This window comes from Zosterops lateralis (assembly GCF_965231275.1).
Source record: "Zosterops lateralis genome assembly, chromosome: 1".
NCBI classification, from domain to species: Eukaryota; Metazoa; Chordata; class Aves; order Passeriformes; family Zosteropidae; genus Zosterops; species Zosterops lateralis.
In genome coordinates, this window is record NC_139762.1 from 4023824 (window position 1) to 4044123 (window position 20300).

Genomic DNA, 20300 nt, shown 5'->3' on the forward strand with positions numbered 1-20300 from the left:
CTTTACAATGTGAAGTTTTGTTTTATGCACATTGCTGAAGTATTTGTGGCCTTTTAAGCAGCAAGGCTGGAACAATTTTAGATATCTAAAGTGTTTCAGACAGCACATGTGTGGGCAAACACAAGCACTTATGTATAAATCATTCTGTTTTGAACTCTGATCCATACCAGGTATGGCAATCAAGCCATGATGGCTTTTGGTACTGTCTTTGAAAGGTGTTTAGATCTGAATTTTTCAGCTGCATGCCTCTAACATTTCAATGGGAACTGATAAAGCCCTGTTTAGCCTTTCTTTGGTGCCTAGCACTCTGTGAGAACAGGGCTGTTAAGGGTAATCCAACTCTAGGTAGAATTGTTGAGAGTGCAGCAAGCTTTAGTGTGTTTTCTTTATATATATATATATATATATATATATAAATTGTTTCTATAAAGAGAATTGTAGTGTTGGACAAAACCTGGCATTATTCTCTCCCTCACTAACCAGCACACCTCCTTGACCTTTCAAGAGAAGGAACATCTTTTAGTGTCTTCTCTTCTAATGCAAAATTGTTTTTTTTTTTCATTTCATGGCTTGCTCTTGTGACAGTTGAGGGGTAAAAAGCCTGTGCTTTGCTCTTTTAGGATGCAACTTGTGGACAAAGGACTTGTCCACAAGATTGGTGGAGCCAAAGAGAAATTTTAAGTCATCATTAGAAAATTCTTACACGTGAAACTCGGGCAGATTTCAAAATCTCATGAGTTCATCAACAACAAAAATCACTGTTGTATCCTTTTCTCTGTCTGTACATCCATTTAAACCATAAAATTTCCCATAAAAATGCCTTACAGCCACAGAAATAGTGTTTAAAGACAAAGTCAGCCTATTTTTCAATTCTACTGCAAAAGGAAGAAGGACAGGAATCAGCCTCCACCACACAGACACCACCTGTGCAGGCCAAGGCCTTGAACCCTAAAATTCCCCTTCTAAAGATTTCCAAATAATAGAAGCAGAACCCTTTTTAATGTTGCATTCATCACAGGCGATGTCGTAACAACAAGAAATAAGATTTGTGATCCACGATTTCAAAATCAGATCCCACCAAAGCTCTGGTCGGGTGCTTGGATCTCATTGGAAATGGAATGGAATTTCCTTTATAAATGTTGATTTGCTCTTCTGGAATATTTCTCTGGCAGGTGGCCCATGGAATAACAAAACCCCTTTTAAGGCAGAAATAGTTTTAGATCTAATCTCATTATTTATGTAAGAATGTAAAGGATGCAGTGGGTGACAGGACAGTGTTTAGGTTGGGGAAGTAGATTTGACAACCAAAAATTCACCTTCCTGTCCTTGCCACAGGCGCCTGAAGGGTTTAGGTGCATTTTACCCTCCGTTGTTCAGTAGCAATAACAGCTCCCAGGAACATTATAAACACTCTAAATATTCTGTGCTGTTTGATTTTACAGCAATTGAAACCACAGATAGGTAATCAAAGCAGAATAGGGCTTTGATTATTTTATCTGAAAACAAATAAATCCCTGTTAATTACACTCCTGCTAATTATGGTCTGTAGCCTGCATGATCTTACATTCCTAATGAGTACGCTCAGTTTTTTTCCAATCCCTGCCTGAAAAGATTGGCACAAATGAACAGCCCCATATTTGCCACCCAAAAAATTCCAAAGTGAAAAAACAAAACAAAAAAAATCCACCAGCACCCAAACTAATAATTTGCCTTGGGCAATGCACATGTAAAGTATAGTAGCGAATGAGCACATTTTTTTCCTAGAACTTTAAGTAAATCCATCAAGAATTAGTGTCGATAAAAGCAGGAAATATCTGCTCCCCTGGAATTCCTGAGAAATGAGCTTTAAGCCCTTGCTGGTCATGCACTGACATCAAATGACCATCCTCTGTGTTTGGCAGAGTATTTTCCTGTGGTAGAAAAGGATAAACCCAAGGACACAAGTTCCTTTTGTTGCTGGGTCGTTGGGAGTCCCAGCACCCAGCTGGCAGCACCTGGGGGTCAGAAATTGCAGTGCCCTCCTAGAGAACACCCTGTCCAACCAACATCTGCCATTTGCTTGTCCAAAAAACGAGCCTTTTTGGCACCAAGAGCCTGTCAATAATTACCAACTCTGGCAGTCTGAGCACTTGCAGCAAGACAAAGCAGTAGCAGAATGAATCACTGCATGTCCAGTGGCTTTGGAGGTGAATTTTTAGAGGAGTGTTGTTTACCAAAACATCTGGGTTACAACATTGCTTTGGCTGCCCTAACCCTCTAGGTTGCACCATAGGTAAAATCATACCTACCTATGATATATGCCATGATTCTCCTTTCTTTCCAGCAAGATGCTGATTGGAGGAATGACGTAGACCTGAATTAGCTAGATATATATGTGGGGTTTGTTTTCTTTTCTTTGAGCTTTCAACATGTGATACCAAAATTTATGAAGAATCTGTCAAAGCAAAAGCAGAAACAAGCTTCCCCCCTCCCAAATTATACCAGTCGTGGTAAACTGGAAATCATAATAAAATAAAAATAAGATTTCTTTTCTTTTTTTTTTTTTTTCTTTCCAGTTTTATGTGCTTGATCCTTGAAAATGAATGAAGAAACAAAGATTTGATGGAAACGTGTGGGTCTTTTTAATCTTGAGGGCTATTCCAGCATGCATCTACATCATGCACCCACTAAAAATTGTGTGTTTTATGGTAGTGATGATGATGATTTTTCTCTCTAGAGTGAATATTTCAGCAATGGAACAATGCTTGTGAAAATAACAGTGTGGATTTAAGCTTTGTGTAGACATTTCTGTAGAAATATGTTTGGGTTTTTTTCCTAGGGGGGGAAACAACAACTTGACCAAAACAAGGTTGTCTGAAAACAGATTCTGACACACCAGGTTACACACTGTTGGCTGGATTTTTCATGGTAAAACAGTCAAGTCTTGCCAGATCAAGTTTATTATCCATTTCCTAAAATTCCAGGGGAGAAACTGGTAGATGATAAATCCATGTAAATAATGTGGGGCTGATGTGCTGCTCTGAGTGCTGGGCCAGCCATTGGAGGGTTGTGAACATGTGTTTGCAGTCCCCAGGACTGTGAGATCTCATTTAATTCATGGACTCCCCTAACTACCCCTAAATAATCTCCTACTTCTTCAAAACATTTACAAACTGCAGTCGGAGGTTGCTAAAAATCAGGGTGTTCTTTCTGTTTGGAATCATGTTTGTTAATTTATAACTGGATGGGAAATACAGGCACCAGTTCAAGACATGGTCAAGATTTGTTCTGTGAGATTAAATAGGAGATGTCACGAGGGGGAATGGCTTAAAATGGCAAGACAGCAGGTTTGGATTGGATATTAGAGAGAATTTATTTACTGTGAGGGTGGTGAGGCCCTGGCACAGGGTGCCCAGAGAAGCTGTGGCTGCCTCATCCCTGGAAATGTTCAAAGCCTGGTTGGACAGGGCTTGGAACACCCTGTGACAGTGGAAGGTGTCCCTGCCCATGGCAGGAGTGGCACTGGCTGATTTTAAGGCCTCTTCCAACCCAAACTATTTTCTGTCAAAATCACAGCACATTACTGCTATTTATTTCACCAGCTGAGGTGAGAAACCTGCCTGAACTACGTTAATGGCTGTCTTAATTAGTCTGAGGATAGGATCAATAGCTCTTTATGCTTCCCCACCACCTGGGGATCTCAGAACTTCTCCCTCAGATAAAAATCTATTCCATTTGCATTACTGATCTTGCTTCAATTCGATGCTTAATTTGGCAGAATTATTCAGGACTGACACAAGATTAACTGAAACCAGACATGTTTCAAGAAAAAAAAATCCTACATCTTAGCACTTCTCACACTAAAAAGTAACTAATGGTTATGATGACTGTTGGGAGGAAGAATGAAAGTCTCTTAGAGAAATAACCCAAAATAATAATAGAATTAAAATTATCATTAAAGGAGTGTCTTCTATTTCGTTTTTTAATTCCTACCTCAGCTGCTTAGACATTTTTATGAATCTAGCCCCCAATATTTTCAGCCATAAAGAGTTTCTATCAAAAATATCAGCAAAAGGAAGATGAGGTGATTGCTCTCCCAGACCCTGGTGGGTTTTTGGGATGTCTGGCTCAGATGGGATCAGCAGCATGCAGGCAGCTCTGAGGGGAACTAAAGGCATGAGGAAAGGCTGGGGTGGCATGAGACTGGTGATGAATGACTGAACATGCAGGTGGAGAAAATGGAAGTTTAGAGCCACCAAAGCACTTGGCCATTCCAAGAAAATTGTCAGGAATTAGCAACATGTCTCCAAGTTTTGACAGCCCAAAAGCAAAGGCTGTTGCACACAATGATCAGGTTGTTTAGAGAGGAAGTCTAATTTTTTTTTTTTTTTTTTTTTTTTTTTTTTTTTTTGTTTTTGTTTTTGTTTTTGTTTTTTTTTTGGTTTTTTTTGGGTTTTTTTTGGTTTTTTTTTTTTTTTTTTGTATGGAAGTAAAGCCCCGGTAATGAGCAACAAATGATAAAAATGATTGTTTGATTTATTTTCAAACAAATCTTATAATTCTCAGTGGCTACACTGCATTAATTAAACCTCAGTTCCCCTGCAGCGCTCTCTTCTGCCATGGTCCTGCCATAGCTCCCAGCCAACTTCTCCAGAGGGAGATTTAATAATGAATGCACAGTGGTAGCAATGTATGATTAATCTTTGAATTTAAGCCCATCCCCAGGGCCTTCAAAATCAAATACAAGCTAAAGTGCTCTGCAGAACCATCACCTCAGTGTCTATGAAGTAGAACCAGAGGTAGATTTTTTCTAACAAAAATAGTCATTAAAAGGACCTGAACCTAAACATGTACCAAACACACACACACAAAAAAATCCTGCTCTAAGTCAATAGCCAAGTTTTTGAGGTCTTCCTTTTCCTTTTTCTTGATGATGGAAGTATCAGCTGTCTAAAGGGTTTATTCCAAAAAATGAAATGCTGATATTAGAATAGATCTCAATCCCTGCTGCAGATCCATGTGGTATTACCTTCAGAAACAGGCTGAAAATCCTTCCTCAACCTCATCATTCCTCACCTACCAAAGGGAAATTGCTTAAAGATGTTGTGGAATAAAGATCTGGATGTGGAATTTGGTCTGATGAAATGATGCTGTAATAGGTTGAAACAGCAAAATAGAATATGGAAAATGTTCAATAGGAGCCACAGTCTAAATGTGAGATATTTCAATATGGTGACAGAACCAGATTGTGATCTACTGCCTTCTCTCCTTACAAGCTCCCTTTTTACAGGGTATCTGTGCACAAATATTGACTCTGTCTGGTGTATATCTGCACAGAATTATTAATTTCATTCCTTTTCACCGTCCCTGTGTGAACTTTCCCTGCTGTCAAATCTGTTTGGATAAACAACACTCCACTCCATAGCACATACATCAATGCGAGATCGATTTATACGCACCCGGTTATAAAAGTTGCAAAAAAATACGTGAGAGGAAAAGAAAAAAAAAAAAAAAAAAAAAAAAAAGTAATGGCAGCGAATGGAACAGAAAATATGATGTTTTCTCTTGGTTTTGGTGGCTAAGTATACACATAGGAAAAACACCAGCAAAACCCAGTCACCATATTGACTCAAGATGACAAAGGGATGTTTGGTAATAATCCAGTTAAATCTTTGGGGTCTGTGGCATGCTTTGCTTCACTCGTGAGAGGTGCAGCAGACACCAAACATGCACTTCAAAACTCAGACTCAGCTCTGCACATCTCAGGTGTTAATTACAACCTACAATTACATCAGGGGTGACTTCCCAGCAGCACATCCATGGGAAGCCTTCATGCAAGCCCTAGGCAGGCCATGCACAGGTTAACCCAGTCACTAACTCTTATCCTCAGTTTTATTCCTGAGGTGAATCCACCCACAGAATCAATTTAAAGGATTATTTTTTGGGAGGCTGTGAAAACACAGTTTGGAGCAAGATGGAAGGGGCAGTGCTTTCAGTAAGTGCATGTCTGGCTACAGACATGAAAATTGATGTAGAAAATATTTTTATTTAATGCAAATCTAAACTAGATAACAGGGGAGAAAAAAAGTAAAAAAGAAAAATAGGCAGCTGGAGGACATATTTTTCCCTGAAAATTGTCATTTAGATGGATGACATCATTATACTATGATTGTGGTTACTTAGGGTGAAACTAATCACTGGATAATTTTATCTGATACAAAATAAGCAGCATCTCCTACTTTACCCTAACATCTTTTAGTTTTATTTAAGGTGTTCATAGCTTGTCTATTTTCACCAGGAATTTAGTGCTAAATTAAATAGTCCTTCCTATGTCTTTGTGTTCAACAAAACACCCAAGCTCACAACAAATCCCAAACCTAAATAAATGTGTGTGGTGTTTAGGCCAACACCAGATGTGCTGCCCCATATCCTAGTTATTCCAGAGGATAATGTAATTTTTGTATCCAGAATGACTTCATGCACTCAAAATGATGATGAAAACCACCTCAACTGCCCTCTTATGAGGTGGAAACTAATAAAAAGGATTCCAACTTAAAAAACCTTATTAATCGCAAAGGTACCAACATCTAGAGGGAAATTTTAGGATTTGTGTGCATTTTAAAACAGTTTTAAGTGTGTGTGTGTGTGAAATGTTTGGCTTAAGTGGAATGCATTTAAGCTTACAAGAAACATGGACATAAGCATGTCTAGGGGATCTTCCTACACCATTATTCAGCCTGATGTTAATTAAACTTTTTCACCAAAACTCATTGATTTCAGTGAACTCTGAACCATGTCCTGGAACTTATGAAGCACAGCAAACCATCCCATGAATAAAACAACAATTTTTATACTTGGTCAAGATGTTAATTTTTAGATAACTGACATGTAAAAACATTCGATTTGGTTTGGGTTTGGTTTTAATCTTGTATTTATGCTTATTTTATAGGCCTTTAAAAAAAAGGGTGAAAGCTGGCATTAAAATGCACTTTCACAGCTGATGGATTGAAAAAATTAAAGTAAAAAATCAACCCAAATAATTTAATAGACTTTGCAACTCTTTTCACCAAATCAACCTAATTCAGCTGAAGTTTCTTTTTTACTTTGTGGGTTTTTCCTATGTGTATATCAGTAACTTAAATTGATTGCTGCTTTGTTTGTACTTACAAGTAAATGCTGGATTCATTGCCCCCGATATCCGGCGACTGGAGTTTCTGCACAAGTATCACAATTATGCCAATAAAAAGCACAAAGTTTATCTGGGGAGAAAAAAAAAAGAAGGAAAAAATTATGACAATGATGTACTTTTACAAAATATGAGAATGAGGCATTCCCAGTGACTTGCTGGTTACATCCCATTTTTCTTCTTCAAACCACAGTCTAAAAGTTTTATAGGGTCAGGATTAATGGGGAAAGTTCACAAGGGTCTTTTCCCCCTTGCTGCAGCTAAAATGAGGCAGAATTTCTGCAGCTTCAAGACGAGAGAAGAGAAACATAAATGGAAAAGTTTCAACATTTTTCATTATCAGCCTGTGTATAGTAAAAAGAAAAATGCCTGCACAAAAAAATCATAAAATGAAGACCTCGAGAGTAAAGGCATTTTTAACCCCATTCTCTGACCAATGGACTTCTCAGTTTGACAGTTCCCATCGGTTTTAAAAACCTGGAGAATGATAAAATCAGCATTTTTTTCATTGCTTTGGCTTGAGATTTAGCAGCTTCTTAAAGCCAGAACAGTGAAAATTTAAGCTGGCCTGTTAGAAAATCTTATACTCCTTTAGAGAGACCAGAAACTCGATATGAGCATCTTTTCCAGCAGTTTCTATCTGATCTGAGGACTACAAAGGGGTGGAGAAGCCCAGCTGTCCCTTGCTGTTTGCTTGGTTCTTTAATGCTCTCAATAGAAATCAGGTTTAACTGATTCCCCAAGCAGAAGGTGATCCCTCACAGAACGCTCCTGTAAAACAGGGAAATTCACACAAGGACAAAAACCTTGGGCCATTGAACCCTCTCTGTTTTGGTGCTGAAACTGGCTGAATTACCTTTGATTTATCTGGAGATTGCTCGACTTTACAGAGCTGTCCAAAGACTTTAAAGGAGAATAAAAACCTCCTGTTTTATTGGTTACCTGTGAGCTGGATGGCTGGATTCCCAAAACAGTGACTGAAAACCTGCTTAGTTCTGTTTGTGGAGTGTGGAGGGCGACTTAGGGTGACCAGAACGAGACACTTACATGTGGCAAGCCCAAGATTTTCAGGCGCCACTGACCATATTGTCCAGGGGCTCAATTTATTTCCCTAAAAAGCAGGAGCCCAGCAACATTTTAAAACCCCATGTTATTTTGAGCACCAGAATATCTCCTTCTCTTCAGATATTCCAAATCCATCAGTACACAAACCTGAATTATACATTATAGGGGACCCTGCTTAAACAGGGAGGTCGGATTAAATTACTTCTAGTGATCCTTTCCAATTTTAGCTATTCTGTGGAGCCCAAACAGGGCACTTTTGAACCTCTCAGTTCTCCATGTGCAGGAATCTGACAAAATTTGAGCCAAATCCAAGAGTTCCATCAAAGAAATCTCAGACACCTTGCTGACAATTCAACATCTTGCGCTATAACCAAGTGCTATTTTAAATCTAAGATAAATAACTTCAGCAACATCAATCCCGTTCAGCAGAAAAAGCCCAATTTCCTGGTTGCTGACATTTAATATTGTTTTGGATGCCCTGGATTGTCCCACTTGGCCTTCAGCTGCCCAGAATTTCCATACATCCTGTGACACATCTGCCAGCCCCAGGCAAATGTTCCATGTGCTCTGGGGTCTTAATCATGGCATTTGTGTCTGTGTTTTAGCAACTGAAAAACTCCTTTCCTACAAGGTCTTTGCTTGCAGGCAGAGCTCCATCATTTAATTTGTATTAATCCTTATTAACAATGAAATTCCTTGGCACTGTGGGCGGCAAACGATGGAAATTTTGAGAATTTGCCCACCAGCCCAGCACGGGGATGTCAGCACAGTTTGTAAATTATTTGAAGGTGTTTAAATTGGTAATTTGTCCTCAGGAGAGCTGAGGAAGAGGCTTCTCCAGGGGCTACTCACCATGATTGACCCAACCACGGGACCTTTGATCACCCACCACAAGGCAGTGTTGTCGTTCATGTCCCAGCAGCTGCAGCCGTTAGGGAAAGAGTGGGATGGGGAAAGAGAAAGAAAGAAAACAAGACACAACAGTGAAATTCATGAACTTACAACTGTTTTTAAGGAGGCAGAATGTGGGAGATTGGTTTTGCAGCCTAAATTATTTTATCAAAGTTGGAAGTGATAGTTCTTTGCTTTGTCTGATTGCGGCTTTCTTTTACAGCCTTTCCACAACCATTTGGAAGTAAAATGAGTGGCTTTTTTGTGGAAGTTTCAATGGTATTTCCTATTAAACAGCTTAGGTAGTTTGGAAAACCCTTTATATGTATTTCTGTCTCTATAATACAACTGTAAATCTGCCCCTAAAAAAAAGAAAAAAAGAGATACACCAATGGATGTGGGGTTTTTTTGATCGTTATTCCAAAGTTTGATGTTTCACTTATTTTTCCAGGGTTAGCAGATATGAATGTGGGTTTCTGTCCCTGACACAAGGAATTTTATACATTTCCAATACACCAGGATCCTGGTTGCATTCACATATTAGAATGATTTTCCAGTCACTGGGTTTCAAGTCTTATCCAGAATTTATCTGAGAATGATCAAATACTGGGCAACAGTTGGGGTCAGCTCCTTTGTTAAGCTGTTGCTAATGAATAATCATAAATAAATAAAATTACATTTCTACCCCAGAATTTAAAATCTGCCTCTGAAATCACCAAAGGATTCTGCAGAAGTTTATTTCACACAGGTGCACTTGGACATTCAAATATATGATTTATATTCATAGAGGGTTTGAATGTTAACGTACATTTTTAGAGCTTGAAAAACAATAATAATGAAAAGAATCTTATTTTCCAGGCCCTGCTACACTATCATAATGACTACTATTTATTATTGAGAAATGTCTTCACGACTATTTTAAGTCATCAAGAATTTGTCAGCTAAAAATTTTCTTTCATTTTCCTCCACTTTCTTCCCCTGATTTTCTGCCTAGAAAAACATAAATTCAGGGAAATCTGTCTAAATTGTACCTGCAGTTCTGAGAAGGAGTTTTTCCTTCTCGCTGGGAAAAGAGCCAAAGTCCCAGCAGAGGCTGTCACGGCGCATTTGTCAAATGCCAAAGAACAATTGGGAAGAGCACACAGGAATAAAACACTGCTGGTCTCATGAGACCTTAATGCAACTTGTGTGTCATTTAAATGGTTGTGTGGCAGCATCTGGGGGAAAAGTGAAAATCTTTAAACGAAGCTGTATACACGTGTAAAAGTGAGGAGGAAGAGCTAAAATCCCAGCATCAAAGTGCCTGTGGGAGAAATCCCAAATGGCTGAGTGATGACTGGTTTAGAAATTTCACTTAAACTTGTATTTTCAGTTGAGCAATATTCAGTATTTTCAGTTGAACAATTTTTATTTGCTTCAGACGAACAATAATTTACTGGATTCCCATAAAACCAGCAGTAAGGATGTGTGTGGTGCAGCTGGTGAGAACTGAGAAAATTTAGAGGTGGGGCGTCAAATTTACACAAAATTATGTATTTTTGCTTCTGTTTGCACAGAAATCACCCAATATCTAAGGGGCTGATGACTGAGATTTTCAAGTGCAAATCAATATTTCCTAGTTATCTCACTTTGGATGCCCAACTTAAAATATTTGAAAAGGGATAAATGCTCAGAGGGATCTCCTCACCCACAGTCTGGAAATCAGGCTTTTTGTCAGTGATCAACAATGGTATGGACCTAAAATCACCAATTATATTTTAAATTCTTTGCATGCATTTAGGAATTAGGAGTTGTCTAGTGAAAATTACCCATTCTTTGCAGAGCTCAACCTCCTTATGATGGACAGCAAATCTGCCCTGAAAGTCTTTAGTGAATTGATCAATGTTGGAAGAATCTGGACAAATTCTCATATTAATTTAGCTGTACAAATAGATATTGATGTATGGAAATTTGTCCATGTAGGAATGAGGAATTGCAGGGATAGGAATCCACCTCTAATTCCAGTTATCTGGATTGTAGAGACCAGTTAATTATCCCAGAATCTGGTTGGGGCACAGAGAACCTTGGAGGTTGTTTTGAGTGTCCTTTTCCCACACTGAGGTGTTTTAAATGTGCATTCTGGGATGATCCATCATCCTCTACAAATTCCTATTCTTAGACCTCTCTGCTTTTTTATTCTCCTCTTCTTAGACCTTTTCTTCTACTTAGACCCCTCCTCTGTTTTTACAGGACATGTCCCCAGCGAGCTCAATTCCCAAATTCCACCTTGCAGATGTCAACAATAAATCAGGTCAAGCTCACACAGAGGTTTTTTTTTCCAAGGACTTTCAAGGATGTCCAGTCCCTGTGACACCTACAGGATAAATGTGGGGGAAGGAGCCACCATCTCCTTTTCAGATAGAAAAGTGGGAATGCACGACAGAACATTTGAGATTTTCTGTACTGTGTAAACAAGCTCCCTAATTTCTGTCAAATGTTTCCTTGAAGGCAGGATGAAAAGAAATTATTCTTTTCCAGGATGGATGGAGGGAAGGGAGTCAGTGGGGTGGGGAAGAGATGTGACTTCCATTTGCAGAGGACAGAGTCTGATCTCTGGAATAATTCCACTGAAATCAGAGCTCTGGATCAACCAGTAGCTGCATTTATCTCCTCGATCCTGTCACTTACAGGGATGGAAGTCAGGAGCTGAAGTTGAGGGAGCTCTGCCAGTTTCATAAGGAACAGGCAGGAGGGGACTCAGGTTCTGAGCCTGGATTTCAGTCCGTGCCTTTGCCACTGTGGTTTTCCAGTTCAGTGTGTTCCACAATGTTTTCAGGCTTGTGCTGGCTTTTCCCCCACTCCCAGAACAATGCTGGCTGATTTTTAAAAAGTAACCACTGAGACTCTCAGCTAGAACCTGTCCAAATGTCTTGCATGCTAAATAGCTTTTCTAAATAAAAGAATTTTTGTTTTGTTTTGTTTTGTTTTGTTTTGTTTTTTAATTATTTTTCCTTCTGCAAGATGTTCTCCCTACCTGCAAAATGCAAGGGCTGTTTGGACTTATAAAAGAAATTAGTGCTCTCAGGGCCAGTGCTGTAATCCTAATAATGACACAACAGGGGTTTCTGGCTTGTTTTGTATGGAAATAAATGATTTAATTTGTTTTAATGTCAAAATAGAACATTGGGTCACAGCACTGGCATTCCCAGTGGAGGCAAGGCTTTATTTGCTTTCCAGAGGGAGTCTGAAAGAACATGAATGAAGAAAACCTGACAGAACAATGAGTTTTATGGAAATTTTGCATCCAAGTATCTCCAGTATTAGGCAAAATTAAAGCATAAGTCTCAATGACTTGGAAATGGGATTTGGGTATGAAGTGCCTTTCCCTCAATTCTGTGTTTTCAAAGTACCACTGACTGATTTTTGAAATATTTCTCTGTCTGCCTCATTTTTTTTTCTAACATTTCACCAGGTTCAAACATAGCTGTCATGAAAAAGCTTTGCCAAGTTTGTCTTTTCAGGCTGTAAATACACATCCACTCCTGCCTGCCACACCTCCTGCTCTATTGGAGCAGATACTGACGACCAAAAAATGCAGCTCCAGCTCTGGGAGCAGCTTTTCCTTCTGGTCCTTTAGAACAGCATATCTGCAGCTTTTTTTTTTTTTTTTTTTTTTTGTCTCTACCAAAAGAGACTGTTTGGGAAGGACCTACCCTTTTGAATTTGTTATAAATTAATTCTCTTTTTTCCCACACAGAAGACAGAATGAGGATTTCTGTCTCATCCCTATTCATCTACCCCACAAAACTCATGGAAAACCCTCCCGAGTGGGAAGCAAAACTCCTATTTGCCCTGGTAAATAAAAGCTCAGCAATGCCTTGTGCAGATTTCCCTCACTGTATTAGATTTTATCTCCAATAATTTCCACAGCTGACTTCACCACCTTCATCTTCCTCCACAATCAGTGGGAAAGAAGCAGAGAATTTCATGGGATTCCACTCACAGCTCTTGTAAGATGAGACAAACCATACCCTGGACTCCAGAAATTTAATGGAGCAGGGAAATGGGGTCAGCTGCAGGTTTACAGGTTTGCTGCCTGAATCTTCTTTTAGGAATTCCTCAGTGCAGTGGTGGCACAGACACCAAACTGTAATTCCATGAACAGAAAAGTGCTTGAAACCTGAACCTAAATTATGTTTGTACACAAATGGATGTCAGAAATGAAAGGAGAAAACAGAACAGGAGGAAATGGCCTCAAGTTGTGCCACAGGAGGTTCAGGCTGGACATCAGGAAGAATTTTTTCACTAAAAGGGTTTTTGAATTTTGGATGGGGCTGCCCAGGGAGGTTTGGAGTCCCCACCCCTGGAGGTGGCACTCAGTGCTCTGGGCTGGGGACAAGGTGGGGATCAGGCACAGCTTGGACTCGATGACCTTGGAGGTCTTTCCCAACCTAAAGGATTCTGTCGCTCTGTGATTCTGTGTTTTGCAATCACCACATTCCTGTGTCACCCTTCCCATGGTGCTGGATGCCCCTGGAATCATCTCCCACACAGCAACACCTACCCAGTGTCATCGAAGTGAAGCCTCAGCACTGCCCAGACAGTGACACAAATTGTTGGAGTACCTGCAGAGGACAAAGACAGGGACACATTAACAGTGCAGACACACTCGATATTCAGAAAGGAATATTTAGGCAACCTCTCCACTGAGGTTTGGTGCCCTAACAACACTTATGCATGGGATAATGCAATTTATTGAGTCATTTCAGAGATCCAGAAACATCCCTCTCCATCAGGAGTGGGATTGCAGGGGCAAAACTGGTGACAGGAGAGAATGATGCTGTGGCAGGTCATTATTTTATAATGATATATATTTATAAAAATATAAATAATAACAAGTAAATAACATACAATATATAATTATAAATCAACAATAAATAATAAATAAATCATCATAATAAATATATAATATAAATAATACATAATATATATAATTTATGTTTTAATGATATTTATTTATAATAAAATATTTTTTAATTTTATATCATTGTATCAACAGATCAGTATTTTACTGCATCTTGCTGCATGAAGAATAAAACAAAGTCTGGACAAAAAACAATCAACCACATCCATGTCTGGAGCTACTGGAATCATGCAAGAATTGCAGTGCCAGATGTTCAGCTGGAATGGCATTGCTGGATTCTGTGTGTCCTTCTGTGGTTTTGTTTTAAATTATTTACATATGTTGTATTTTCTCTGTTGCTGTGTAAATAACCAGCTTTTCTCTACTTATTCAACCAAAGCAAATCCATAGAAGAGAAGTTTCCTCTGCTCACAGAAATATTTTTTTCATTAAAAAAATACCAAAACAAAACAACAGACTCTAAAAAGAGAATATTGGAGTAAGGATTTAATTCCTATATCAGACATTTCTTCACTTTCAAAAAATGCATATAAAATGCAAATTTAATTAAAACAGTTAGAACCCACTGAGAAATCTGGATTTATTATCCTTCCTGAAAATCCTAGAAGAGTAATTTTTTTCAGCTGAAGTATTTTTATAAAATAATGCATTTATGCAAGACAACTCTGGGTAAGTTGGATCTCCACTGTATGAAAAACAAAATCTTTGACTAAGAAACTGCTGACATCTGTTCAGGCACCACTGGAAAAAAATAAAGTGTTAAAAAAAGCAAAAAAAACCAAGGACCTTGATAACCCCAGCAGAGCAAGACTGTGGTGACTTGACAGGAACAATTATATTTAATACATTTTGCAAGGCTGTGTTGATGTCACATTAATTATTCAGTCATTTGAACCCACTTAGATGAGTCTCTGTCTAATCATATTCCCACCACCAGAAATAAAAATATCCCTGTTAGACCTGGGTGAATGATGGAGCCCTTCTCCTTCAAACAACCATACAGAGAAGAACTTGAAAGGAAAATTATAAAAAGAAATAAAATGACAGGTTTTGAGGAGAAGAAATCATGCATGTTTAATTTCAGTTGAAGTCTGCTTTTCTCACAGGTGAATACCTAGAAAACACTGAGAAAAACCCTTTTTGCCCTTAAAACAAGTTAAAGTTAATTTTTAAATTGCAAACTTTATTTTTAATTTTATCAAATTAACCTTGAAATATCAAATATTTTCCCAGAGAAGCTGTGGGTGCCCCATCCTTGGAAGGGTCCAAGGCTGGGCTGGATGAGGCTTGGAGCATCCTGGGATGGTGGGAAGTGTCCAGGGAAAGAAAGTGGGAATTAAATGAGTTTTAAGGTCTCTTCCAATCCAAACCATCCTATGATTGTATAAAACACAGTTTCATGCCTTTAGGTCTTTAGTTTTATGTCTCATGTTTTATTTAGTTCTCTCTATATAAATTCTGATGCTATGAATAGCTTTCCAAACCTGTAAAATGTGCAGGAAGGCAGAATCAAAACTAAAAGTGCCATAAAAATACGTTTAAAATCCCCACGTTTCAGATCAGCTTGGAGTTTTGAGCCATCTGCTGTATGAATATACAAATACTCACAGCACTTCTCTTTGCATCAAAAGATTTTTATCTCTCCATCACCTCCTTTTCAGCTTCTGAGGAACGTCAGAAAACAGAGAAGCCCCAAAGGCTGAGAATTATTCTTGCTGACTTGTGCTACTCTGACTTAAGAGCAGGCACTCACAGAGAGCTCAGGAAGGCAGCAGCCTATCCAGAGAATTCACCAGCATATTGCAGATTTAGGAAGAACAAGCTGCCTGGGTGAGCAGAGCCATGTGTAGCTCTCATTAATCCCTGAAGATGAGGACACTCAGCACATTGGAAGAAACAGATCCACATCCAGATGCTGCAAAGTGCTGAGCTCTTGTCTCTCACTGCCTCAGTGCAGCTCCCTCCCCACCAGCCCCGAGCTGAGGTGTAGCCCTGGTTTTGGTGTTGGGAAAGATGGGACAGGGAGGGCTTATGGATATGATTGCCTGGCAAGAAATACTGGAGATGTAAAACCTGTGAGTGAAATAGAAATGAAGGGCAGCTTTGAGATGTGATCATGGCAGGCAGGAAGACAGTGATGAGCTGGAGAGAGGCTGAGAGATAGAAAACAAAAGGACCCAAGGATGTAGCCCCTCTTGACCCTGCCAAGGCATCAGGGAAAAAGTAGATAAGAAAAGTAGTCTTTAGAGTTTAGAATATAGGATGATATTGTAATATAGCAGTTCTCATGAGCTGTATGCAAAGTCTGTAGGTTTTGTATCTCAGTTGGTCACTGTAAATTAGAATATTCAACACAAAAGAGATATAATGGATTGTAATAAGGTCCTCGTGCTCTCTTACCTCTCTCACCTCTCTTACTGCTCTTACTGCTCTGACTCCTGCCCTCTTACCTGCCCTAGCTCTCTTAGTTCCCTTACTTCCCTTACCCCTGCTATCTCCCTTACCTCATACCCTCTCTCTCTCCCTCTCTCTTTGGTGTTCCCTCCAGCCCAGGCTGGTGGCTGAAGGCAAAGCCCTTTTTACCCACGACTCTTGCAATAACCCACGTGTTTCTAGAATATCTCAGGTCTGCAGAGTTCCTTCTCCCTGCTGTCCACGGATCTTCCTACCATTGGGCCTGAGATGTTTTACCTTTCTAAAATTCTTTCCCAGGGAATTTTCTGTAAACAGATGTGTTTTTGTAACTGTATCTATGTTTTCATTTTTTTCCCTAGAAGGGACTTCTTCTTGATGTCCCTCTGGTCTGACCAATGTGAGTGAAGAAGTTCATCTTTATTTCACCAATCAAATTGGTTTGTGTAAAATAGTATAAAAAGGAGACATGTCCAAAAAATAAAGGAGTTATTTTCAGCTTTCTGAAGTCGGAGTCTGTGTCATTGTAGTGTACAACAGCATCACTGAGGGGCTGCTTTTTCCCTCCAGGGATTAAATCCAGAGTCGGCAAGTGCCTCTGTTGGCTTTGAAAATTGCCAATTGTTCCCATCAGGTCAAGGGAACTGCGAGTCCAGCTGAAACATGCAGGAGATGAGAAAATAATTGTTTTAAAAAACTCAAACAAAAACCAACAAAACCATCCAAATCTGGAGAGTTATTAATGGATATTATGGGTGCTGTTTTGAATTTGAAGTGATTTGAGAGTTGTGCCCACCAAGACGAGCTGAACATGGATCTGCTGAAAGGAATCCAGAGGAGGCCACAGCGATGCTCCAAGAGCTGGAGCCCCTTTACTGTGGAGAAAAGCTGGAAGAGCTGGGAATTTTCACCTGGAGAGGAGAAGGCTCCAGGGAGAGCTCAGAGCTCCTTTCCAGGACCTGAAGGGGCTCCAGGAGAGCTGGAGAGGGACTGGGGACAAGGGATGGAGGGACAGGACACAGGAAATGGCTTCTCACTGCCAGAGGGCAGGGCTGGATGGGAGATGGGGAAGGAATTCTTCCCTGTGAGGGTGGAGAGGGGCTGGGATGGAATTCCAAGGGAAGCTGTGGCTGCTCTTGGATCCCTGGAAGTGTCCAAGGCCAGGTTGGACAGGGCTTGGAGCAGCCTGGGACAGTGGAAGGTGCCCCTGCCCATGTCAGGGCGTGGAACAGGATGATCTTTAACATCCCTTCAAACCCAAACCCATTCTGGGATTCTATGAAGTCTATAAATTGAACAGCCAGTTATTATTTGTGGCACTCAACTAAAAACTAAATATTTTGAGGTTTCATTACAGAATGAATCCATCTGGACAGTTCATTCATTACGAGGACTAATAACAAAAATATTGAAGTTAATAAATGCTGGTTTTCAGTATTCTCACATTCATACAAATCTATAAATATGAAAACTTAATTAAAGGAACTCAACCTCTGATTCATGTCCAGATTACAAAGATTTTACGATTTGCAATTTTGCATTGCTTCCTTTCTTAATTGTCAGATTTTCATGTACATAACCCCCAATTTCTCCTTGGAAAATCACTTTTATCTCAGCTATAATGTGATTATACAGCTGTGGATGGTACAAAAGGAACCCTGAACACCCTTTCCAATAGTTTCTTTTTCAAAAGCCTTTTCCAGGAACTCTCCATTTCCAACAAACAGCCTTTTTATGGCACAGATTATTTATGATCATTTGTTCACTCCTTTCTCTCTATACCTTCTCTACCTCTATACCTTATAAACACTTTTTTTTTTTCACACTACTGTCAGGAGTCTTTGCCAGGAAATGAAAATTTTGGTTTGTGTACAGCTGCTTCAGGAGGGAAAAAACAAGACCATCTGTTGAGTTTTTGAAGGTTCAGGCTAAGTAAGTTGTTTTTTTTGGGGTTTTTTTTTTTTTTTTTTTTTTTTTTTTTTTTTTTTTTTTTTTTCTTTGTTTTTTTTGGTGGTTTTTTTTTTTTTTGTTTTGTTTTGTTTTGTTTTGTTTTGTTTTGTTTTTTGTGTTTTTTTTTTTTTTTGTTTTTTTTTGTTTTTTTTTGTTTTTTTTGTTTTCCCAAAGGAGAGTAGTTTAAGGCATGGGGTTTGTGTGTAGACTTTACACATTAATACACAGGATTATTTCTATTTCAGAAGTGTCTAAAAGTATAAAAATCGAGTTTAACCTTCTCAGGGAACATTTTAAATGAATGTGATCTCATTCATTCACCATCTGACTTCTGCACAAAAACATCTGCAAAGGATTGCTCGCATTAACGTGTCACAGGAATCAATTTATATCCAGAAGGCCAGAATGAAAAATAATTACCATGGTTATCATCATTTAACTGGCTTTTCTGAAATAAATCTCCTTCCTTTCCAGTGCAAGTTTTTATTTCCCATCCAGGTAGGATAAGCAGATGTGAATACCCTTTGGACACATTTTCAATTTAGTTATTATCTGAAGAAAGGCACAAATGTAGCCTTAGAAAATGGACTGGACTTAACCTTGCAGATTTGATTAAGCTGAAGAAGTCGATGTTGAGATCGTATCTCGTGGAAGGCAATTTTCTGTTGCAGATTACACCTCAGTGAGGGATGTGGCGTCCTCCAACTCTAGCCACACAAAAAAATCACAGCACAATTTGGGCTGCAGAGGTACTTTGATACGGTACATGGCCAGAGTGTAATGAGCCCAGTGAAGATGTATCAGGTCTGAGGGTTGACCTGCAGCCTCCCAGATTGGCCTAATAATATTGCCAGATGGCTCCTTGGGTGTGTTTTGTAAAGCAAACATTTTAATAAGAGAGAAAGTAACAAACAATACAGAAACAAAAGAACAAAAGCTGTGTGCAGGTGCCAGAGAAGCATCTGAACCTAAGACACCCCAAAAAGCAATGAGCACCTCTGTGCTCCTTCTTAAATACTTGATGTTTTAGGAGGCACAATTTGGCTTGTCAATAGAATCCAGATACATTCCTGAGGAACAGCTAAAGAGACCTGTCAGTGTTTTTTATCCTGGCATTAAGCCAATTACTGTCAGGAAAAACAAAGATATTTCTGGCATTCCCCCCTTACAAGTCCCTGGGGTGAAACTGGAACCCTTTTCCTTCTATAGAATCATCTGCCTGGTGCAGTGCAACAGAACTTCTCTGAGAAGACTAAAATCATAGTTTGGAACCTGATGTGGAAATGCCACTCACGGTTTGTGGAGTCACCCTGCACACCCAGACACGAGTGAGACAAGCAGTGCCACCTACCCCAGCCGATGATGGTGTACCAGTAGAAATATCTCCTCTCTGGGAAGAAGGTTTCCACCAGCAGAGTGAAGAGGTACAACCCCTCGATGAACAGCCAGAAGTAGTTGGACATGACACAGTAGTGGAAAAACACCATCACTGCTTTGCATTCCACCTGCAGAGGATCGAGAAGAGCAAAGTTATTTCTGTCTCACTTCAGCCTAACAGAAGAAATCCTTTCAACCTCTCCAAATCTCTCCTGGAAAGAGCTGGGGCTGCTGTTACACACTTTCAATGGTGAAGTGTAGGAGTGCACTGACGCTGTTTTCCACCACAATGACACAAAGACTCCCACTTCAGAAGGCTGAAAATGACTCCTTTATTCTTGGGAAGTGTCTCCCCTTTTATACTATTCTACACAGATCAATTTGATGGGTGACAAGAGGACCAACCTCTTCAATCACATTGGTCAGACCAGAGGGACATCAAGAAGAAGTCCCTTCTAGGGAAAATATGTAAACAAATTTGCCGTTACAAAAACATGTCTCTTGTTTACAGAAAATTCCCTGGGAAAGGAATTTCAG

General features: G+C 39.4%; 1 protein-coding gene across 4 annotated transcripts in view; it reads right to left on the reverse strand.

The window, feature by feature from the left end:
* The window catches only part of ADCYAP1R1 (ADCYAP receptor type I), a 110792-nt gene that overhangs the window by 15754 nt on the left and 74738 nt on the right, over positions 1–20300 (reverse strand). For all 4 annotated transcript variants that reach the window (XM_083872095.1, XM_083872094.1, XM_083872093.1 and 1 more), the window contains exons 9-12: positions 19738–19891; positions 13665–13725; positions 9083–9152; positions 7147–7238 (exon numbers count right to left, since the gene is read on the reverse strand). In XM_083872095.1, coding sequence (XP_083728221.1) covers positions 7147–7238; positions 9083–9152; positions 13665–13725; positions 19738–19891 — 377 coding nt within the window. The remainder of the gene's footprint in view (positions 1–7146; positions 7239–9082; positions 9153–13664; positions 13726–19737; positions 19892–20300) is intronic.